The sequence below is a fragment of the Esox lucius genome, chromosome 8, assembly GCF_011004845.1.
Source record: "Esox lucius isolate fEsoLuc1 chromosome 8, fEsoLuc1.pri, whole genome shotgun sequence".
Taxonomy (NCBI): domain Eukaryota; kingdom Metazoa; phylum Chordata; class Actinopteri; order Esociformes; family Esocidae; genus Esox; species Esox lucius.
Window position 1 is genome coordinate 20,105,559 of NC_047576.1, and position 14,266 is coordinate 20,119,824.

Sequence of the window (14,266 nt, forward strand, 5' to 3'; positions counted from 1 at the left end):
TTCAGCCACCAGCTCTGCTTGTGGTATCCCATTTAATAAAAATGAAAAGCAGTGGTCAACTGTGTACGTCGGTTTATTGTGTTTGTCAATAAATATTCTTTAAAGTGCAAATCGGAACAGGAACACCATGCAGTGCATATTATTCAGACAACCACACCTAAGACAGACGAACAGAGAGAAAGAGGTAAGGAAGGAAAAAGGGAGATTTCACTCTCACATAGACATGGACAGAGGAAAGGAGGGAAGGCAATATTTCACTCACATCACCTGGGCAGAGAAGAACACTTTGGTTTCTAGATGCATTGACAACACGCCTTAATTGATGTTATGAGGTATAGCCACACTGGCAGACTGGGTGTGTATGTCTTGCTGTAGAATGTGTAGAAATACATTCCCCAAGTATGAGCAAAGGACACAGGAGTTGCTTTGTATAATTGCATGAGTCTACCAGCAAGGGGGTATAATTTCTCCTTGACCTTTTAATGGCTACATTTAAAGCAACCTTCTGAGAAATGCTTCTATAACAACAGTGAATATTCCTCTCAGGCTGAAGTATTGCAACTACACAGAGAAAACAGACTACGCTCTCAGAAGAGAGTATGTTATGACCCAAATGTTACACAAGACAAGTGGAAAGGAAACAAGGTGACAGGAAACAAGATGACAATTAAGGTGACAGGAAACAATGCGACAGGAAATTAGGTAAGGAAACAAGGTGATAAGAGCACATAAGAGAGAGGTTTCAGTAGTGTCTCTGTCCTGTGGCTCAACCCTCTCACTGAATTGCAGTCTACAATTCCATCAGTATCCATAATTCTGCGATTAGTGATAAACAAAGCATAGACCAGAAAAAATTAGCATGGTACCAGAACAGACCACAACAAAACAAACACACTAACATGCATTGTCCTCAGTGGCTCCAGTGGAACAACGCAGACACAAAGACAGGCTGGCGGGCCAGACAGACTGACAGAGTCTGGAAGACTATCTAGTATAAAGACAAAACATTCTCCCACAATAAAGACCGGAGAAAAGTGTGCCACCAACAGCGTTTGAGACTTTTATAGCACTTCTGGGTGGTCTCTCGTATCTCTTCTCTACCTGCAATTCAGAAGTCACATCTCATTGGCACAGTTAACTACAATTTCTTCTCCTGACTAATCCCTGGCAAGCTTCTGTCTGTCAGACCTCTACACACACCCCACAGGTGTCCACACACACACAAAGTCTGGTTAACATACTGCTTCTGTCAACAAAAGAAAATGGCCAACAACCTAGAAACAACATTCGTCTTTTTAAGGCACATGGAGAAAGATTCCGTGGCTTAAACTCCTCTGAGGCTTGCAACAGATACACTTTCTTCCCTATTTCCCCCTGCTTTGCAAGCTAGCCACAGTAGCAACAATGCTAATTAATCCAAAAAACAATTTCGCCAGTCATCTTGCTTTAAAAACCGCTCATCATCAAAAATCTGTTCAAACTTAGCATAGTATTCCCTAATATCAGCAGTAATTGCAAACAATATATATAAAATCTCTTAGAATAAATAAGAATCTGATTTCTTAATAACAATCCTTTCTTTGTATGTAGAAACAAGACGTTTGGTATGTCATTTCAGCAAGTCCCAACAAGTACTCCACTATTCAGAGTAATAATAATATAAATATATGATACACATGGATAAGAAAATGTGTTGATACCAAAAAACACATTTAAACCAGAAATAAAATGCAGTGTGTTTGTTCTACAAGTGATGGCTGTTCAGCAGCTGATCGGAAGTGGAGAGAAATGTGGGAGGAACTGCCTATATTGAATGGACGTAACGTGACCCTGCAACCTCTAACCTTTTTCAGGACCAGACTGGTTCTAGACAGACACCGACCCTCACCACAGATCTAGGCTCAGTTTCCCTCTCCCAGTCCAAACATACACACAAAACATGCCCTAAATCTGTGGTTTAAAGACGTGGTCAGATTTCTACAGCAATGTCAAACTAGGTCAGGGTCACACAGACATTACATCTAAAATGCCCAGGCAGGGTTCTCCTACAAAGGTTATTCGAGTATGACCTGGAGATGTTCCTCACGATGTGGGTCAAGTCAACTCCAATTACCCAGCAGTGTTAGCGCTCTCTAACGGGCAAGCGTGGTGATAAGACTGGCACACATTTCAAAGAAGTCCATGGTGTGGCTGCCCTGGCGCGGGGTTTGTGTGGAGGTGAGGATGGCTGGGCTGGAGTGCAGCGACCCAGGCAGGGAGGAGCTGAGCTTGGGGAGATCCATGGCAGGACAGGCTGAATCCATGCTGAGTCTGGGTCTCTGGAGCCCCGCGGTGGATCCAGACCTCTGGGGGGTTGAGGAGGCTGACTTAAAGCCCACTGCCTCCATGATGTCATCTGGGAGAGACAGGGAGTGTTTATGGAATTACCATCTATTTCATTATAGAATTACAGTTATTTATTTGGTTTTGCATTTGTTATTGATATTTTTGTGTATATTGTAATTTCCGATTATGGTGGACGGGGAAGACCGGAGTGACACAACCTTCCCACAATGGATTGCTGCGGGGAGAATTCAACCTGGAAATATTTTTGTACTTACCAGTTAGCTGTTGTTTTGAGCCAAAAAATCAGTCATAATGTTTTGTCTCATCGGGGTATAATCAAATGAATACAAGTATTTTAACAATATGCCTATATATTATAACACAAAATACAGTGGGGCAAAAAAGTATTTAGTCAGCCACCAATTGTGCAAGTTCTCCCACTTAAAAAGATGAGAGAGGCCTGTAATTTTCATCATTTCTTCAACTATGAGAGACAAAATGAGAAAAAAAATCCTGAAAATCACATTGTAGGATTTTTTATGAATTTATTGGTAGATTCCTCAGTAAAATAAGTATTTGGTCACCTACAAACAAGCATGATTTCTGGCTCTCACAGACCTGTAACTTCTTCTTAGAGGTTCCTCTGTCCTCCACTCGTTACCTGTATTAATGGCACCTGTTTGAATTTGTTATCAGTATAAAAGACACCTGTCCACAACCTCAAACAGTCACACCCAAACTCCACTATGGCCAAGACCAAAGAGCTGTCAAAGGACACCAGAAACAAAATTGTAGACCTGCACCAGGCTGGGAAAACTGAATCTGCAATAGGTAAGCAGCTTGGTGTGAAGAAATCAACTGTGGGAGCAATTAGAAGTAAATGGAAAACATACAAAACCACTGATAATCTCCCTCAATCCGGGGCTCCACGCAAGATCTCACCCCGTGTGGTCAAAATGATCACAAAAATCCCAGAACCACACGGGGAACCTAGTGAATGACATGCAGAGAGCTGGGACCAAAGTAACAAAGGCTACCATCAGTAACACACTACGCCGCCAGGGACTCAAATCCTGCAGTGCCAGACGTGTCCCCCTGCTTAAGCCAGTACATGTCCAGGCCCGTCTGAGTTTTACTAGGGAGCATTTGGTTGATCAAGAAGAGGATTGGGAGAATGTCATATGGTCAGATGAAACCAAAATATAACTTTTTGGAACAAACTCAACTTGTCGTGTTTGGAGGAGAAAGAATGCTGAGTTGCATCCAAAGAACACCATGCCTACTGTGAAGCATGGGGGTGGAAACATCATGCTTTGGGGTTGTTTTTCTGCAAAGGGACCAGGACGACTGATCCGTGTAAAGGAAAGAATGAATGGGGCCATGTATCGTGAGATTTTGAGTGAAAACCTCCTTCCATCAGCAAGGGCATTGAAGATGAAACGTGGTTGGGTCTTTCAGCATGACAATGATCCCAAACACACCGCCTGGGCAATGAAGGAGTGGCTTCGTAAGAAGCTTTTCAAGGTCCTGGAGTGGCCTACCCAGTCACCAGATCTCAACCCCATAGAAAATCTTTGGAGGGAGTTGAAAGTCTTGTTGCTCTAGAGGAGATCTGCATGGAGGAATGGGCCAAAATACCAGCAACAGTGTGTGAAAACCTTGTGAAGACTTACAGAAAACGTTTGACCTCTGTCATTGCCAACAAAGGGTATACAACAAAGTATTGAGATGAACTTTTGTTATTGACCAAATACTTATTTTCCACCATAATTTACCAATAAATTCATTAAAAATCCTACAATGTGATTTTCTGGAGAAAATAAATTCTCATTTTGTCTCATAGTTGAAGTGTACCTATGATGAAAATGACAGGCCTCTCTCAAGTGGGAGAACTTGCACAATTGGTGGCTGACTAAATACTTTTTTGCCCCACAGTATGTCCCATGCGCTAAAAATATTTCATTAATATGTTATATACTAATGTTATATACTAATTATCAAATGGATTTGGGCGGTTGTATTATTTTCATGACTTCGTCATCCTTAAGCACCAGTCTATAGTTATCAATGTTCTATTAGAGTATAAGTTCTACAAGTAATAAATACACAGTGCAGGGGATTACCATCGATGCTTTTGAAGTCCAGCAGGTATGACCTGTTGTCCACCTGGTAGAGCTGAAGACTCATCTTCACCAGGTTACCTGTGACCGTGTTCTTCCTCCGAACACGAAGGTGATATGGGTTCACCACCTGCACCGAACACACACATTAACGTGTCAAACACACAAACACACAATGCGCACACACACACACACACACACACATGGCATGGCTCACCTTCCAGTCATACTGTAACTGTCTCATAGCCCGGTAAACCTCAGCCATGATGTCATAGGGTCTGCTCTGACTCCTGATGCCCAGATGCCACTTGGCCTTCTTCACTGCCAGGGGTTTGGCTTTGGTGGTGTTCAGAGCATCCAGTGGACAGCGGGCCTGCAAACACACACACACACACACACACACACACACACACACAGAAACACACATACAGACACAGACACACACACAAAAAGACATACAAACGCAGACACATACACAGACACACACAAACGCAGAACACACACAGACACACACACACATACACAAAGACACACAAACGCAAACACACACAGACACACACACACACAAAGACACACAAATGCAGACACACACACAGCGTAGAGGTGGTATCACAGGTGGAGCACATTATCAAGGCTTTAAACTTCTGAGACATTGTTTAGGCTTTTACACAGAGTACAGTGACCAGAAGGTCCAGGGGCTTGCCTTAGGGCTGTCAGCCATCAGAGGAGGCATCCTCTCCGGGTGTGGTTTGACCCCGGGGGGAAGTGACATGCCGTCCTCCATGAAGGAGCCCTGGGGTGGGCTGGAGGCCAGGTAGAACTCACTGGCCTGGGTCATGATACGACGGTTATCAATGATCAGATGATACGCTACCGCTAGCTGGTCCTGGAGGGAGACAGAGGAATATGATGATGATGATAGAACGAGTGTGTGTGGGTGTGTGTGTGTGTGTGTGTGTGTACCTGGGGGTCTCCGCTGTACAGACTGGACATCACCTCAGACTCGGTGCTCTCAAACTTTTCACAGACCTCCCTGACAGCCTCGTCATCCACCACTGTGGAGTCATAGGACGGGTCCTCGGGGAACAGGTAGCCAGGCAGGTCCTGTTTAAACCACTCATGTTCCCTACACACACACACACACACACACACACACACACACACACACACACACACACACACACACAACAACAGTATCTATGACTCTTTAGTTATTTGTGTGTCATTCCAGCCGTGATTACCAAGGTTCGCCTGTTGTATCACATAACACTAACACACAAAAATGGTGGGTGGCAGTTGAGGGCAAAGTTAAGTTATATTACTAATGTGGTTTGGAATAAAATCTTACATTTTGTGTGAGGTTTTTAATCAAGACTTTGTGATGCTTGCTAAGTATGTCTATTGTTTTTTGTTTCGAAAATATAGTACTACTTCAGGAAATATAGGAAGACTGTAGTGAAAAACTGTATAAAATGTGGGTCTTCACCAGTAGGAAAGGTTAGAGGTTACCTAATGTCTTTAATGGTGGCTCTCTTCAGAGGGTCCACCTGCAGCATTAGCAGCAGCAGGGAGGCGACGGAACGGGTGAGATATTCCGGCATATAGAACACGCCCCCTCGGATCTTCTTAAACAGCGTGGAAACGTGTTCATCATCGAAGGGCAGGGTCCCACACAACAAGGCGTACAGGATCACACCACAGCTCCATATGTCCACCTCAGGACCAGCATATAACCTGTCATACAGGATCACACCACAGCTCCATATGTCCACCTCAGGACCAGCATATAACCTGTCATACAGGATCACACCACAGCTCCATATGTCCACCTCAGGACCAGCATATAACCTGTCATACAGGATCACACCACAGCTCCATATGTCCACCTCAGGACCAGCATATAACCTGTCATACAGGATCACACCACAGCTCCATATGTCCACTTCAGGACCAGCATATAACCTGTCATACGGGTCACACCATAGCTCCATATGTCCACCTCAGGACCAGCATATAACCTGTCATACACGATCACACCACAGCTCCATATGTCCACTTCAGGACCAGCATATAACCTTTCATATAGTATCATACTGCATACTGCCTACACACACACACACACACACACACACACGCGCACACACACAAACAAACACAAACACGTCAAACCTAGCTATACAAACATTTAAATACATTTCCTTTCAAATGACATTTTTACAAATCCATACCCTAAACCTAACCTTAAAACCAAAAACCTCACCTTGCAAGCACACACACACAGACACACACAGTCAAACATACACACACCTTCCAGAGATGACTTCTGGAGCAGCGTAGTTGGGGGATCCACAGCTGGTCCTTAGGAACTCTCCATCTGACATCATGTTTGACAAACCTGTTGAAAAAAGCAAAACCGTTTTAACATTATCATCAACCTCAAGTTTCAACCGTGTCACCCTAACCTTTTGGTCAGGTGAAGCTAGAGCACTGTATGTGGTAAAGGGTTAGGTTGTGCCATGGTTAGCTCTCTTGTGTTTGGTAATCTTTACTGTCCCAGTCCTCTAAGTACCACACGTATAATGCTCTGATCGGATCCTCGCCCTGACCTTACCCAACCTCACCTCCGTCTCAGCTTTTCTCACCTTCCCTTGTCATTGTCTAGGTTCAAACAGATACCACTAACTATTCTCAGTTCTATCCTTCCCTTTTCTCTTCTCTTCCATCACCTCCTTCCCCTCGCCCCATCTCTCCCTTCATCTGTGTGTGTGTGTGTGTGTGTGTGTGTGTGTGTGTGCGCTTCTGCACTCCTGCATGCATTTGTGCATAGGGTACCAAAGTCAGCTATCTTGGCGTTCTTGGAGGCGTCCAGCAGTACGTTCTCTGGTTTTAGGTCTCGATGGACCACCATGTGCCTGTGGCAGTAGTCAACCCCTGAGATGATCTGCTGGAACAGCCGGCGAGCCTCTCGGTCTTCTACCTACACACATTCAAGTAGAGATCAGGAGTTCAGGAGAGTCTTGGATGACTGCACGCTTTCATTAGGAATTTAATTATGAAAAACAGCATCAGGAGAAGGCCTGCTAATTAGTCTGACAGTCAGACAAACAAGACCGTCAGACAGATAGTTTGTCAGTCAGACAGACAAATAATTAATCAGACAAACAAAAGTAAGATTATCAAACAGAAAATCTGACGGTAGGTGATTCTGATAATGCAAATAGTTAGTAACTATTAATTAATTCATACAATTAATCCAACAATACAAACATTTAGTCAAACAGTCAGACATTTAGTCAATTAGTCAGAAAGTCAGATAAGCCTTCAGACAGAATCTGTTGGATGACCATTTAACCCTGAATAACAATGCTGTCACCACACTGCCACAACAGATAGTGTTGGACTAAACAAAAGGCAATTGCACACATCACTGTCTGTTACATGCTTCAGTTGGCTGGGAGTCACTGACATCTAGAAGGTACAGACATTGCTAGATGTTTTTATATAAGGCAGTCATGCAAAAACTTCCTCATTAACAAAGAAAATAAGTTGGAAAAACAGCAGTTACCAAACACGCTCTCAAGACTGGATTGTGCTGGAGATACTGTGTGCCAATTCAGAACTGGGTAAAACTGCTTTTGAATATTTTTCCCCACACTCACTGAATGCCAGTGATCTTAAGTTAAATATTTTATAAATTATCTTTTTTTGTCAAATAATTTTATTTTATGTATGTTTTTCCCCCCATTTTGTATGCGTTTTTTTGTTGTATTACAGGGCTCAGCTGTAAAAGAGACCTTGGTCTCAGTTGATTCTGTTTATGAATAAAAGGTAAATACATTACGGTTAAAATGTTTGAGGGTCACCAAGAAATGTCTTTGTTTTCCATGAAAACATAAATTCAATTAGTTTGAATAGGAAATTTAAGTCTAGACTAGACTTTTTTGATTTTTAACTGAAATAATAATTGTGTCCTTCAAACTTTGCTGAAGTCAAAGAATCCTCCATTTGCAGAAATTACAGCCTTTTAGACCTTTGACATTCTAGTTGTTAATTTGTTGAGGTAATCTGAAGAGATTTCACCCCAGGCTTCCTGAAGCACCTCCCACAAATTGGATTGGCTTGATGGGCACTTCTTATGTAGCATACACTCAAGCCGCTCCCACAACAACTCAATAGGGTTAAGATCCAGTGACTGTGCTGGCCACTCCATTATAGAAAGAATACCAGCTGACTGCTTCTTCCCTAAATAGTTCTTGCATAGTGTGGAGCTGTGCTTTGTGCCATTGTCCTGTTGTATGAGGAAATTGTCTCCAATCAAGCACCATGGTGTTGCAAAATAGATTGATAGCCCTCCTTCTTCACGATCCCTTTAAACCTGTACAAATCTCCTACTTTACCACCACCAAAGCACACCCAGATCATCACACTGCTTGACAGATTACATCAAGCACTCCTCCAGCATATTTTTATTTGGTCTGGGTCTCACGAATGTTCTTCTTTGTGATCTGAATACATCAATCTTAGATTTGTCTGTCCACTACACTTTTTTCCAGTCTTCCTCTGTCCAATGTCTATGTTCTTTTGCCCATCTTAATCTTTCCCCTTATCGGCCAGTCTGGGATATGGATTTTTCTTTGCAACTCTGCCTAGAAAGCCAGCATCCCGGAGTTGCCTCTTCAATGTTGACGTTGAGACTGGTGTTTTGTGGGTACTATTTAATGAAGCTGCCAATTGAGGACCTGTGAGGCGTCTGTTTCTCAAACTAGACACTCTAATGTATTTGTCCTCTTGCTCAGTTGTGCACCGGGGCCTCCCACTCCTCATTCTATTCTGGTAGAGCGGGTTTCATGGCAATTTCTCTAATTTTCTCAGAAAAGGAATGAAAGAAGGCCAGTTTTATTGCTTCTTTAATCAGCACAACAATTTTCAGCTGTGCTAACATAATTGCAAAAGGGTTTTCTAATTATGAATTATCCTTTAAAATATATGAAACCTGGCTTAGCAAACACAACATGCCATTGGAACCAGCTACAATAGTCATGTACAACAATAACAATGTCTACACTGTATTTCTGATCAATTTGATGTTATTTTTATGGACAAAATTAGCTTTTCTTTCAAAAACAAGCACATTTCTAAGTGACCCCAAACTTTCGAACGGAGGTGTAAGTCAGTCAGGCATTCAGGCAAGTGAGTCAGTAAGATAGAAAAAGTAAGACAGACACTTAGACAATCAGACAGTATCACAGACATAATTTCAGTCAGTCTGAATGACAGTCAGTCAGTCAGTTAACCTTTCAGTCAGTCATTCAGACAGTCAATCGGTTAGTTAGCCATAGTCAGACAAAAATACAGTCAGTCAAACTTCAGTGAGACAGAAGTCAGTGAGACAGAGACAGGGAACCAGCCAGTAAGATAGACAGACAAGAGAGTAAAAGATAGTGCATCTGTGGGTTAAACACTTACTCATTCAGTCAGACAGAGAGATAATCTGTCAAGACAATATGATAGTCTACAATTAATCAGTGAATCAAAAGGTCAGACTCTTAGTTTTTCAGCTATTCAATCAGTCAGATAGCTGACTTTGGTCAGTCACACAGTCAGTTAGTTAATCAGACCCTTAATCAGTCAGAAAAATTGTCAGAGAGACTGTAAGTCAGAGAGTCAGACACATGGCCATTCAGTCATACTGCCAGGCAATTAATCAGACAGATATTCAGTGAGTTAGTAAGATACAGTCAGACAATCAGTAAGATAGTCATACAGAAAGACAGTCAGTCAGCTGGTCAGACAGACAGGCAGTCAGACAGACACAGAAAGGTAGTCATACAGTTAGCCAGATAGTAAGACAGACAGTCTCACCCGTCCATGTTTACAGATGTAGTCAAACAGCTCGCCTCCAGAGACATACTCCATCACCATGAAGAAATCTGTAGGTGTACTGATCACCTGGTACCTACAAATACACATGCAGACACACAGACACACACACACACACAAACACACGCACAGACACACACACGGCAGATACATACATGAGTTTCTTTTTCCTTACTCTCCTCACAGACAAGGCTAGTCACTGAGCCGCTAACGCAGAATACTGTGGGCAGGCTGAGATAGTCTGCCATACAGATACTCTATCTCACTACAGTGACCTGACAGCAGCCAGCACATGTCTGCCATAGCTCACACTGTCACTGTGGCCAAACCCTAAAAATACACACACACACATATATATATATATATATATACACACACAAGGAGGGGAGGGAGAGGGACCACTTGTTTTGGATATGTAAACACGTTTCCCATGTCAATAATGCCTTTATATTAAAATACAATTTCAATAAAAAGAGGGAAAGAGAGAGGAAAGAGGCAGGGAGGGAGGGGAGTAAGGAGGTGGAGGTGGTAAGAGAGATAGGGAGAAAGGAGACAAAGAAGCGGGATTTAGAAGGAAGGAGGGAGAGAGACTAGACACCTGGAAAGGGATTTACCAGCAGGAATTACAACCGTCTATCTTCTTAATTAGAGAATTAGAGGCCAGAACCAACCTCTTCCTCAAGGGTGTTGGTGAGTGTGTTGTACTCACAGTTTAATAATGTGAGGGTGTCGGAAGAGTTTGAGGTTCTGTATCTCTCGTTTAATCTTGCCCACCACATCCAGGCTCCTGATCTTCTGTCGGTTCAGGATCTTCACTGCAACCTTATGACCTGTCAACTGGTGCTCTCCAACTACAACACACATGTACACAGGAAAAAATAAGCAATCTCTTCTATGCAATTGCCTAGGGTTACCAGTCTGTTTACCCAGCATTCCACTGAAACTGTCTGTTAATTAGCATGGCAATGAGTGACAACAAGCCAACTGATAGTTAAACAGACTGGTACACCTGCTTGCTATGTATGCTTTATGGCACAATTTGTGCTCATGGGTATGATATAAAATGATTTAGTCTTTTCCACTGTTGCCAAGGTCACACAGACCCCCTCCCAAGGTAGGACAGAGGGTGATGTGTGCTGCAATTTCTGCTACTCAGCTTTACCTTCATTCACCCAAAAATAATGGAAGCTTTGGCCAACAGAATCCTAGCTGCTTCACTGTAATCAACTAGACATTGTTTTGAACATCTCTCTACATCACTGTGTATCTGTTCTAAGTGGTAAGGAGCAGGCATAACCAACAGGGAACACAAAGCACTTAATATTTAATACTGTTACTTTACCTGTACACGTTCTAGATAAGAGCGCCCACTCAGTTAGACAAAAGAAATGCAGTCTGTCGGTTACCAAATAGAAACACTGTTATTATTGCTATAGTAGCCGGTTAGTGGTTACACGCTAATAACTCCTGTCTTAACTCAAACACACCTCCTGTGCAGGGGGAGAGAGGGGGGTGGAGTGAGGGGGAAAGAAGTGGGGGCTCTACAAGGTCACGACGAGGTTGCTAAGGTGAAGACATGAGGGTAACTTGTCCAACCTTTTTTAGATTCTCATTCCATGACCATGCATGCTGCGATGCAATGCATCGTAACCCCCCCCCCCCCGCCCCCCATGATTGAGGAACACTTTGGATAATAAGTACAATTTAGCTATAACGTTACAGTTTATTTTCCTTTTAAATAACCTTTCCATAGCCAAATAGGGCATGTTTAACGGTCTGCTGCCACTGACAAAATCAACCTCCTCCAGTACATTGACTGGCGGTCAGTCAGACGATAAGACTAAAACTGGCACAGAGACATAGCAGGCTGAACAGTAAAATGAGAACGAGTTGAGGTACCCTACATAGCCTGACTGATTTACACTATCGTTGTCCAGTGTAATTATGCATGCTCAGCCTATCATTGCTGATAAGAACAAAGCTAGCGTGCATTGCTACTGGAATCATTTACCTTCTTACAAAACACATTCTTTACACATCAGCGGAGGCAACGTTAATCTAGCACAGTATTCGTATCTACGCAGTCACAGCTACGCACTTTGCGTAGCTAGATATCTAAGTAGCCCAACCGCAGAGTTGAGGACGAAAAACATAACATGCTACGTTTTTTACACTCAATAGCTCCTAACGTGTTCTCTACAGAACTGTGTAGACAAGCACGCAACTTAACTCTTTACTTTGCCGAAGGTGCCGACGCCCAGAGTGTCTCCTAGAAGGTAATGTCCGATCTTCACTCGGCCTCCTTCATGTTTCTGCTGTCGTTCTGCCATCTTTACCGTTAACGATTTAACCGCTCCGGTAGGATCGAGCTCACTGTCCGGTGCGCTGGATGCGGACGGCGCAGGGGGCGGGGCAGTGGTTGCCCACACAAACATACAGACCCGACAATTGCTCTCCCCGCGAACACCCACTAAGCACTACACTCATAAAAAGATTCCCAAAAGGTTCCTTGGCTGTGGGGAACCCTATAAATTAAAATGTTTCGCTTTCCAGATTAAAAGCAGAACCCATTCGGTTCCTCGTTAAGCCCTTTTTTGGGTTCCATGTTGACGCTTTCCCACTGAGAGTTCTAAATAGAAGCCTTAAATATATAGGACCCCAATGGAAACAAGTCTTTGGACTTTCTTGTGTTTATATCCTAGTTTGAGGTACAGTTTGTATATATTTCATGTATTTTCAATTGTCTAATCAAATATTCTGTTTGGAATCAAAAGTTATCTTATGGGGACAAACAAACGACCCTTTTATCTAACATCTGATAACATTACATGCTAAAAATATGTAAAAATTCAGAAATTTGTCAATGATTTATCATAAGGCTGCCTGTCTCTGCTGTATTGTCTGCGAGCTAATAATAGGCTACATACATACATTAGCCTTCATTGGTCATAGAATTAATGACCTAATATGTAATAGATTGCTGACCCAGTAGTCTACCTACAGTGGCTTTGGAAGGTATTCAGACCCCTGCACTTCCCCAAACAAGGCCAGTCTTGTCTGGTTACTTAGTTTGGCCAGATGGCCAGCTCATGGTTCCAAACATAATTTCACAATGATGGATCCCACTGTGCTCCTGGGGACTTAATGCTTAATGCTTTAGCAATTTTTATAACCTCCTTGGCATAATCTGAGAGGTCTACAGAGAGTTCCTTGGATTTGATGGCTTGGTTTTTGCTCTGACATATATAAACAGCTGTGTGCCTTTCTAAATCATGTCCAATCAATTGAATTTGCCACAAGTGGACTCCAGTCAAGTTCCAGTGGCATCTCAAGGATGATCAAAGGATAAGATGCATCTGAGCTCAATCTGGAGTGTCATAGCAAAGAATGTGAAAACTTAAGTACATTAAGTCTTTCAGATTTTGTTTATATTTTAGGGACAAATAATAAATGGACATGTTAACATAATTTTATATACAGTTGGCATATTTAGTACTTGGTTGCAAATCCTCTGCATTTGATGACTGAATTTAAATGTATATAGGTCAGTGACCCATATGCAAGTATAACGCATGCACAATTGAATTCAAGTTGGATGATGGACATTGCCAGTCAAAAACATTACACTTTTAGGTCCTTAAAATGTCCTTGGTTACTTTAGTAGTATGTTTGAGGTCATTGACCTCCTCACGGGTAAGTGCTGTCCGATGTGTTTGAGGCATTTGGTTGGATCTGAGCAGACAAGATGTTTCTGTACACGTCAGAATTGATCCTACTGCTACCGTCAGTAGTTACATCATCAATGAAAACAAGTGAGCTAGTTTCATTAGTAGTCATTGACATGTCCAAAACATAACAGCCACTATACCGTATTCACAGACTCTTCTTCTTACCTTCATTCCTTTTGCATGTCAATATTTGCATGATTCAATGTAGAATCA

The 14,266-nt window shown here is 42.5% G+C and overlaps 1 protein-coding gene across 3 annotated transcripts; it reads right to left on the minus strand.

Annotated features, from left to right (window-relative positions):
- Window positions 1–55: 55 nt before the first annotated feature.
- Window positions 56–12,766, minus strand: prkaa2 (protein kinase, AMP-activated, alpha 2 catalytic subunit). 3 transcript variants are annotated; one of them, XM_034293833.1, is made up of 11 exons: window positions 12,556–12,739; window positions 11,035–11,176; window positions 10,308–10,401; window positions 7,278–7,422; window positions 6,753–6,840; window positions 5,955–6,179; window positions 5,409–5,571; window positions 5,149–5,331; window positions 4,663–4,818; window positions 4,449–4,575; window positions 56–2,395 (listed from the first exon to the last, which is right to left on the minus strand). In XM_034293833.1, exons 1-11 carry the CDS (start codon window positions 12,653–12,655, stop codon window positions 2,133–2,135), a joined length of 1,686 nt encoding a protein of 561 aa, XP_034149724.1. In that variant the 5' UTR covers window positions 12,656–12,739; the 3' UTR covers window positions 56–2,132. The 3 variants fall into 3 exon arrangements, with proteins under 3 accessions (XP_034149724.1, XP_034149725.1, XP_028977545.2); XM_034293834.1 differs by lacking the exons at window positions 56–2,395; window positions 4,449–4,575; window positions 4,663–4,818; ... (1 more) ...; window positions 5,409–5,571; window positions 5,955–6,179 and adding an exon at window positions 6,359–6,520 and having other exon boundaries at window positions 12,556–12,766; XM_029121712.2 differs by lacking the exons at window positions 56–2,395; window positions 4,449–4,575; window positions 4,663–4,818; ... (1 more) ...; window positions 5,409–5,571; window positions 5,955–6,179 and adding an exon at window positions 6,359–6,463 and having other exon boundaries at window positions 12,556–12,763.
- Window positions 12,767–14,266: the final 1,500 nt, after the last annotated feature.

Excerpts from the sequence above, each read along its gene's own strand:
- prkaa2 (XM_034293833.1), bottom strand. The coding sequence starts at position 12,655 with ATGGCAGAACGACAGCAGAAACATGAAGGAGGCCGAGTGAAGATCGGA. Across the intron at positions 7,423-10,307 it reads ACATCTGTAAACATGGACGG|GTAGAAGACCGAGAGGCTCG; the intron begins GTGAGACTGTCT and ends GAATGTGTGTAG. Across the intron at positions 4,576-4,662 it reads AGTTACAGTATGACTGGAAG|GTGGTGAACCCATATCACCT; the intron begins GTGAGCCATGCC and ends TGTTCGGTGCAG.